The sequence below is a fragment of the Manis pentadactyla genome, chromosome X (assembly GCF_030020395.1).
Source record: "Manis pentadactyla isolate mManPen7 chromosome X, mManPen7.hap1, whole genome shotgun sequence".
Taxonomy (NCBI): domain Eukaryota; kingdom Metazoa; phylum Chordata; class Mammalia; order Pholidota; family Manidae; genus Manis; species Manis pentadactyla.
In genome coordinates this window covers 110,732,447-110,741,416 of record NC_080038.1, presented here as the reverse complement: position 1 = coordinate 110,741,416, position 8,970 = coordinate 110,732,447, and the positions used below count along the sequence as shown (strand labels likewise).

General features: G+C 45.2%; 1 protein-coding gene across 1 annotated transcript; it reads right to left on the bottom strand.

Annotated features, from left to right (window-relative positions):
• Nucleotides 1–7,785, bottom strand: PGRMC1 (progesterone receptor membrane component 1). The gene is made up of 3 exons (XM_036917264.2): nucleotides 7,364–7,785; nucleotides 3,945–4,100; nucleotides 1–1,302 (listed from the first exon to the last, which is right to left on the bottom strand). The coding sequence occupies exons 1-3, from the start codon at nucleotides 7,689–7,691 to the stop codon at nucleotides 1,199–1,201; spliced, it is 588 nt and encodes a 195-aa protein (XP_036773159.1). The 5' UTR covers nucleotides 7,692–7,785; the 3' UTR covers nucleotides 1–1,198.
• Between the last annotated feature and the right edge of the window lie 1,185 nt (nucleotides 7,786–8,970).

The window sequence follows — 8,970 nt, the reverse complement described above, 5'->3', positions numbered from 1 at the left end:
CTGGGTAAAACCATTTTATTAACCGACCAAAGCACTTCATTTTTTCTGATTTGAGGTAAAACCATTAAACACGGGTTCACAAGAAAATACAATGACTATTCAACTACAATTACAGGAGTTTGAAACTTCACTAGTTGTTCATGTAATACTTTTACAAATTCATACAGCTGTACAGTCTACTTAAGCTAAGTTTATTGTTAACCAAAAGACCAATATCAAAGACCTAGACACTTGATTACTACTCTTGCAGTGGCTATGGTTTTGTAACATGAATAACTGTTACCTTAATGAATATACTTTAAAAACCACTTGGCTAGTGATGGGTACTTTCCTCATTCTTCAGCGGTGTGTATGAAGGCTCTTAGGAGAGCTAATACCTATTCCTGTTCTGCATGCCCCATTCTCACATCAAAGTGTAAACAAACATTGTCCATCCATGAATGCAGGGGTTGGTCAGATAGTCCTACAATATTCTTAATATATTTAAGGTTTTAGGCAAGCCAGCTGATTCTTCCAAAAAGCTTTCTTTTCAATGTTCAGAGCCTGTTTTAATCCTCACTGAAGATAACTGTGTTAGTGAAGGCGTCTGAGTTGTCCATAGGAGGAGAACAATGCTGCAGTCTAGAAACAGTAACTGTATTTTTTCCAACTGAGTCCAGCTTTGAGATTTCATTTTGTTATGGGACAGCTCTCTTTAATTGATAGCAAAGCCTTTGAAATACTGCAGATTTGCCTCAGAGGTAGATATAACAGAAATCATGCAGTTAAGTCGATTGAGAAGTAAGGGATTTGCTGTCCTTAGAGAACATTCTGACTACAAGTTGATCCCTTTGTTCTTGGTGCTTAAAGGACTTTGCACATTTAACATTTTTACCTGTCTGGGGGAAATACCCAAGTCTTACCTGTCTTTCAGGAAAAACAAATTTAAATTCATCCTGTATTAGCTACAGATAGGAGAAAAACAGTAAGAACATTTGTATTACAGCACTGTGGTTCACTTTCTGGATTTGTGACACAAAAACATACCATGCATTCTAAGACAAGTTAATTTTATCAGTCACTAGTGATGTTAATTTAAAAAATTTACAGCAAGTTCAAAACTTTTCTAAATATTGAAATCACCATGTTTTAAAGACAGACTGGAATGTTACAAATGATTCTGTAAAATACAAAAATAGATATGCTTCCACTGAATGCTTCAGTCATTTTTCCTAGCATTCTCGTCTTTTGGCTCTTCCTCATCTGAGTACACGGTGGGCTCCTCCCCATCCTTCAGCAGTTTGCCCACGTGATGATACTTGACTGCAGGTAGAGAAGAAAACAAATGGTCATTCTCATTCTTCATAGAAAATCACTTTTCATTTTAAAGCACTTATTGGAAGCCTACAATCTATACAGCAATGTGTTGGGCTTCTTGAAGGATAAAAAAAGGACTTACACTACAGTCCTTACCAACAGGGAATTAAGAGTTTTGTTCAGAAGACATATAGAACAGGTAGTGAATTCTGACAGGTGCTCAAGGAAATGTCCACATGAGCTGTTTGCATGTAGTTTAGGTTCATTATGAATTCCTTCTTCAAAGGGCTGCAGAACACTTCACAGAGGATATGCTTTGGAAAATGTGTAGGAGGATTCAGGGAGGGAGGGATTTCCAGAAAATGAAACCACTACATGCACAGGCATGCAGGCGAGATTGACCATATCTGTGAAGCAATAAAGAGACCATGTTGGCAGGAGGACAGTAGGAGTAGGGGTGGCTAAGCAGTGTGGGGAAATTTATGAAGGACGTGGAAAGCCAGCCTGAGGTGTCTGGACTTATAGGTGGCAAAGGTCACTGAACATTTACAACAAAGTAATGACACAGTAAAACAGTGCTTCATTAACAATGGTACCACAGTGTTTAGGGCAGATTACAGTGAGGAGACCAGGAGGCTAGCGAGTAGATCCACTTGTGAAGGAAAGACCCAGGAGCAGGGAACTGTCCCTGGGAATGGAAAGGGAAGGACTGAGCTATTTCAAAGGAAAACTGGGAACATGAGTCAGTGAAGTGAAAGCTGCAGATTCCATGGACTGAAACGGGGGCTCTGGAGAGGGAGCGACTCTGGAGGGGTACATGACAGAGACTTACAACAAGGACAGAGAAGTGAAGGTAGTATAGGCAAGAAACGGATCCTTGGGAACCTGAGAAAGAAGTTCAATCCAACTGTGGGGACAGAAACTATACTGTAGGGTGTGAGGAGATACAGAGAAATGAATCAGTGGTTACAAAAACCACTTCTTAGTTGTTTGATAGGGGGTGGAAGGAATGGTTAAGCCTAGTGGATGGAGTCAATAATAGGAGAATGTTTCTCCACCCTAGAAAGCTGTGTGTAAAGAAGTGATAAAGGAGGCAGGAGAGCACTGGAGATAATTGGAGAAAACAGATTTAGGAGTGCAAACCAGAATGTAAAAGACCTGAGCAAGGATGGAACCAGCAAACCACCATCCTGGCTGCATAACTGACGCCAAGCTAATGCAGGGTTACTCGTCTCAATGTCAGAGGCCAAGAGGACCAGTCTTCTCTGAGTATGGGTAGGAATTAGAGGAGTGACCAACCTGTCTAACCAGGTAATCAGAGATGCTTTTGTGTGAAATAATGGCTGGGAACAATTAGAACTTCCCTATTTGAACATACTACAAAGGTCCCTAGAGTGCTTGGCATTGCAAGACAAATAAAAGCCAGGTGGCGCCTGAGAAAACTGCCTTAAGGGGAATCCACGCCAGCTTTGACTACAGCCAAAGTGTCTTAAACAGTATTCAGAGCTAGCCTTAGTTTAAGGGGGGAAAAAACCCCACATTTTTTACCCTATTGATGAAGGCAAGCCCCAGAAGAGAGAGCTCTGTGAGTTATCAGTTATAACGCATTGGTTTCATATAGTAGAATCTACTGTTAAAAGGAATCCTTAGGCTGCAAAAAATGAGGGACTATGTTAGATAGATGAATCATGTTGTCAAAGTAAAAAGACTCGCCTCTAGACTTGAAAGGTATACTTAGTGTGTTTGGGATCCAAACTCTAAAGGTGGAGCCTTATCTGGCTAATTATTAACCCAGAACTGCCTGAAGTCAGCATTATTTTCAAAGAAAACGGTTGGATTTAGCCAAAAGAGCCAAAAATATTTAACTGATTACAGAGAAGAGCAAATAGAAAACTACATTTTAAATGAAAAATCTTCAAAGTGATGGTCATGGTCTTTATATACTGATTTGAAGCTGGGAAAGATTACTATTCAAATTCTTAGCAGGGAAAATTTTCCTAAAGTGGTAATAACAACACTTAGTTTTGACAAAAACCAATTTCTTAATTCTCAAAATTTGAACTTAACCCTCATCCTTATTCCCCCAAAGACCTCAGCCCATAGCATACGCCAGGAAACAAGTATCTCCTTTTTCCTTTCTTTCTAAATATGCAGACACCATTGTTGCTGGGCACATTATAAGCATCATCTGTAGATGGGGCCTATAGTTAGGCTTAATTAGATTCAAAGAGAAGTTGTTTTGTAGAATACAAGTCTTCCATTCTTCAACAGAAATGTGGGTTGCTTTTAAACAGCAAGCTCTGCAAGTGAGGGCTTAGGAAAATCCCTTTCTGCAGCCAAGATGGCCACTATCCGTTCTACACACTAAGCACCAAATCCTAGTGTAGAATCTATGTAAACCTCTTAAAAATTAAAAAGACAGAAACCTAAGTTTCCACAGCAAATTAGCTAAAATTTGGTATGCAGTCATGGCAAATGACTCAGCACTGCTACCATTACTCTTCAAGCCACAAATTAGATCCAGTCAAGATTCAGGAGCCTATCACTATGCTCCCCAATTTCCGGCTGCTTAGTATTAACTATTGTATTTCTGTGAATCCCATTACTGGTAGGCATTTGATCCAGGAACAATTTAAAAAAATGCTTACAAGTAAACTGAGAGTCCCAGTCACTCAGGGTCTCCTGCTGGGCAGGAGTGAGGTCAGAAAGGTCATCATACTCGTCCTTCAGGGCTTCCTTATCCAGGCAAAAAGTGGCAAGGCCCCTGGATGCATCTCTTCCGGCAAAGACCCCATATGGCCCCTCTTAAAACCAAAATAAAAACAGAGAGGATTCTTTATTAAACAGTCAATTTCTCTGTGGTTCATACACAGAAAATGGCTTCCTTACCCATCAACAAAGAAAGCCCCCTTTCTGAATATCAAATTCCATTCGGAAACCATAGGTGATGTTACTCTGATCATTATGTAGTGCAATGGAAAGACATGTTGTCATTAAACCTTTTAGTTAAAACTAAATCAAGATGCTATACATTATTACCTATTTCCTGTGACTTTCAAATAGCTGACCAGAGCCGTAATGATTGTCTCTAGTGTGTGCGTGTGCATGTGTGCTCCCATGCCAAATACCGAATCCATGGGTCTGAACTCATCTTTAGGACACTGAACCTGTGTTGTGCATGGCTCTGTTGTAGGCACTTGGGCTGTGTCAGTGAAAGTTATGTTTTTTTAAGATAATAAACATGAAAATGTAACTGAAAAAATTTCCTTATAAATATATTCTGATGGGTTTTAATGAGTCAAAAGTATTTTATAGAGATCTTTGGTTGTGGTGTGTATTAAACATTAACATTTGGCAGGTACAGGAGAAATCATTTTGAGTATCAGTGGTTCAGAAATCCATGTTACATAATGTTCACTATCAATAGAGAGCACAGATCAACTCTGGTTTGGTGGTCTTGAAGAGACTCTACAAATAAAACTTTCATGGAAAAAAGGCTGAGTCAAAACCCTACAATAATTCCATAAAACATTAGAATGCTATTGTATATATTATACTGAACTTTTGTCTAAGAGAGCAGTGAATCATTTGGCAGGGACTTAAAGTGTATGTTTAGACTTATTTAAATATTGCACAAGTAAATGACAAGAATCCAGTGTACTTTAAACAATGTGTTGTTTCTCCAAAGGTAGACTGAGTAGCAACCCTCACATAAAGGTGCTTGTAGGTAACCACTATGCCAAGTAACAGAATGGATCAAGTTTCAGTATGGCCCAATCACCTGAAACCTCAATCCACCAGGAATTTTTTTTTTTACAGATTAAATAGAATTTACCATCAAGTTTTAAATACAAATAAGATTTCAAAGAAAAGTGGTTGTTTTCAGTTATGATTACATGCTACCATTTCCACTAAAGATTAAGAAAAAAGCCCTTCATTTTCACTGATGTGCACCTCTAGTGGGACTGGTAGAATCTACTTGAAAACAGGCCAACTGTCCTGGTTTGGACCTCACCCTTTCAGAAATTATGGTCACAGAATAGTGTTTAAATACCATCTGAGGAGAGCATTAAAATTCTTTGGAGAATATTATTTACCAGAATGTATATTCACTAGATTATAAACTCCATGAGCATAGATTTGTATGTTTTGTTCATTGCTATATTCCACAGAATAGGCATTTGAATAAATAATTTTTAGGAATTGTTTATAACAGGAAGTATTTCCAAATGATGCTGTCACCTATTCACTTGGTGATACTTCAGGGCAGACTTAGAGATTTCACATGGGCCATCTTTACCATTTTCCAGAGAAACCACCAAGGCCCAGAGGGAACAATGCTTTGTACGAGGTCACACAAGTGGTCAGTGATTCAACCAGGACAAGCACCAGGTTGCCTGACTCTGAGTTCTGTGTTCTGTGCACAGGCCTATATTCCTCTCAGTGACTTTGCAAACTGCAATCACATGATAGCCCATGTGTGCGTTTCAGTTACTTAATGGTGCGGCTCAGTAATAACAAGTATTTACAGGATTATGTTTATTGGTAGTCCCTCTAGGTTTGCCACAACCAGTGACAACACAGGAGTGGTTTTCAAATTATTTTGACCATTACATGCCTACAAGTAGGGCTTCAAAATTGTCCAGAAGGAAAAACTGCTAGGTGGGAGGGTTCCTTAAGAACCTAAGAATTTTGATTAGTTGGACTGTGCCAGTGTAACAAAAGCAGGAGTGGGGATGGCCTCTGTACTCTTCTCTCCCTCCACACCAGTGGGAAAGAAAGCACAGTCAACATGGATACCCTCCCTGAGCTCCTCGTTTTAAGGGGAGTCCATATTGGAGGAGCTAAAATCTTTTCCTCCTCCTCTCCAAATATTCTAGAGAGCAGTGCTTTCCAAACCTGACTGCTCCTCAAATTTGCTTGGGGAAGCCTGTTAAAACGCAGATTCCTGGAGCTACCCGACAGAGACCTTTCCTCGGTTAGGGTGTTCAGGCCGGAATCTGTTTTTCCTGAAGCCTATCAGGTGATTCTGACCCGCAACCAGGCTAGGAAAAGCCTCTTCCCTGGGGCTGCTTCAAGCCTGCCCCCTCCAACAGCACAGCAGTCATCCACCCTCCTTTCCCCTCTGGTTGACTTTTCCTGAAATCCCCACACCCAGCGCCTTCATAGCCCTACCCCTTTTGTTTCTCAGTACCCTCCCACTTCTCCCTCCCTCCATTTTAAATTTTTTCTGGCTTCTAGTCCTTTCTCTCCTGCTATAGAGTAAAATCCTGTATTAGCTTCTCATCTTGCCACACTCCCATTGTCCGTTATATTCAGCCATTATTTCCCCGTAACCAGCTTCTTTCCCCCTATGGAACCTCCCTCGTTCGCCTTCCAGCTTTCCCTGTGTGCCACACACAGCACACGCACCCACATACCTGACACATGCCACATTCCAAGTGCACACGCATACACACGCCTGACAAGCCACATACACTGAATATACACACACATCATTCACCACCACGCACAATGCTTCTATCTGCTGTTAATCCCATCCCCGCTTTCCGTCTCCCGCACCCTCACATTCCACCGTGGCTACTCCTGGCGTCATCGATCTTCGTGTTGTCTCTTTCAAGGCTGGACCTCCCTCCTCCCGCCCTTCCCCCATGCCTTCCGAGACCCTCATTTCCCTTCTCCAGCCCGACACCAACCCTTCCTTCCAGGAACCCCCAAACTCAATACCTTCGAAGCTTCCCTAGCACTGCGCTCTGCTGTGCCCCACCCCCACTCCCGCTTCCTTCCTGGCAATCGCACCTACCCACCCCAGACTTGAGCGCTTCAGCCCTCTCCTCCACTCCCATCCTGGCGCGGGCCGGCAACCCGCGTCCCCCACTGGCCCGCAGCCCTCTAGAGCGCCTCTTGGTCCCTGCCTGCCGGGGCGCCGCCCTGCCACGACCGCCCGGCTCTCCGCTTGCTCACCCTCCCAGGCTCACTGCCATGCTCCCCTCCGGGGCGCCCCACTCCCCCCTCGCCTCTCCGGGGCTCCTTCTTTTGTCTGCTCCCCACTGGCGGGCCGCCGTACCCGGCCCGTAGAACTTGCGGCCTTTGGTCACGTCGAACACCTTGCCATTGATGGCCATGAGTATGCGCGGGTCCTGGACGCCGTCGAAGCGCCGCAGCTCGGCAGGGGTGAAGTCGCGCCGCTTAAGGCGGGGCAGAGGGGGCGGCTCGTCGTCGTCGCTGTCGCTGCTGGCCGCCGGCTGGTCCCCGCGCACGATCTTGTAGAGCAGGAAGATGCAAAGGCCAAGCAGCAGCAGGTTGAGCGGCGATGTGAAAATCTCGTTTAGCAGCCCGCCGCCCTCCAGCTCGCTCGGGTCGGCGCCCGTCGCCACTACATCTTCGGCAGCCATGATCGCTGGAGTAAAGGTTAGGCCGGGCTAAAGAGGGCTCCGGAACTGGATACTTTCTCCTCCCTCAGCGAGCAGTAGCGGCGGGGCTCGGTGGACTAGGACTAGCCAATGGAGAAGGCGGGGCCGGGCCGGCCGGAGGCGGGCCCAAGTAGGCGGAGCCTCTCAGCCCCGCCTCCCTGCGCTGTAGACACGCTGGGCACAGCCCAGCTTAGGCTCCCCCATCTTGCCTCTGAAGCGTGGCTCCCCTTCCCCAGCCGGATCCTGCTTACCCAGCGGCAGAGAGAGCGGAACCCAACGTTCAGCTCGACCTGCAAGGCCGGGGCCCCAGACTCACGCCATCCACACGCCATCCTCTAGCTAACCGCGAGGCAGTGCGCAGCCCTCCTCCGCACCCCCAGTTGCTTTTAGCACACCCACCCGCTACGGGAGCCTGGGCTTCGCCTGGCTCGGTGGCCCCCTCCGCCACCTGATGCACGCCAGACACCGACTCCATTCCTCTTACTTCCGACTTCTCCACCCACCTTCTGTTACCCAAGCGTCAGCTTCCCGGGCTATCCCCTGAGACCTGTCTCTCAGGAGACAGGAAACTTACTCCTCAAGCTCCTTTTTCCACTTGAGATGCCCGAAGAACGATTTGCACCTTGGGGACCCTCATTTTCTCTCCTTGACGACCCTTCTTCAGTCCTCCCCCCAGATGCCGTTGGGCGGACACCCCCGGGTGTCACGGCACCGGCTCCCATCTGACAGCTCTACTAGTATCTGGGGAAACGGATCGGATGTCCCGATTACTGTGGGTTCATTCTCGAAAAACTAAACCCTTTTGCAATCACTGATTTGCTCAGTCCCAATGCAGCAGCAAGCAACGTTCTGCTGCCCCCTTTTTTATTCCTTTTCAGAATAATGGCCAAAGCTTCTTTGTTTGGCAATGTTTTTCTACTTGAAATCTCTCAGCTACCCTTGGCAGTCGCAATAACCCTGTGCTGAAGCTCAAACGAAGGCGCGAGTTTGGAAGGATCTTAGGATGGTGCCTTACTTTCCTAGGTATTTTATCCGGCCTTTGATGTGCTAACCCGCTGCACAGGAGCAGGCCTTGTGAAGGAAGGGCTATCTATACCCTTTTGAATCCTAATCCAGCCGCCCTCTTTATTGTGGCAGGGGGAGGGGAGCAGAAGAAAGGATAGAAGGCGAAAAATAATTAAAACCAAGCCATGCACACATCTGCAGCCCAGAGCAGTACTTTTCCATTTAGAGTTCTCTTTGCTTGCACATAATTTACCCC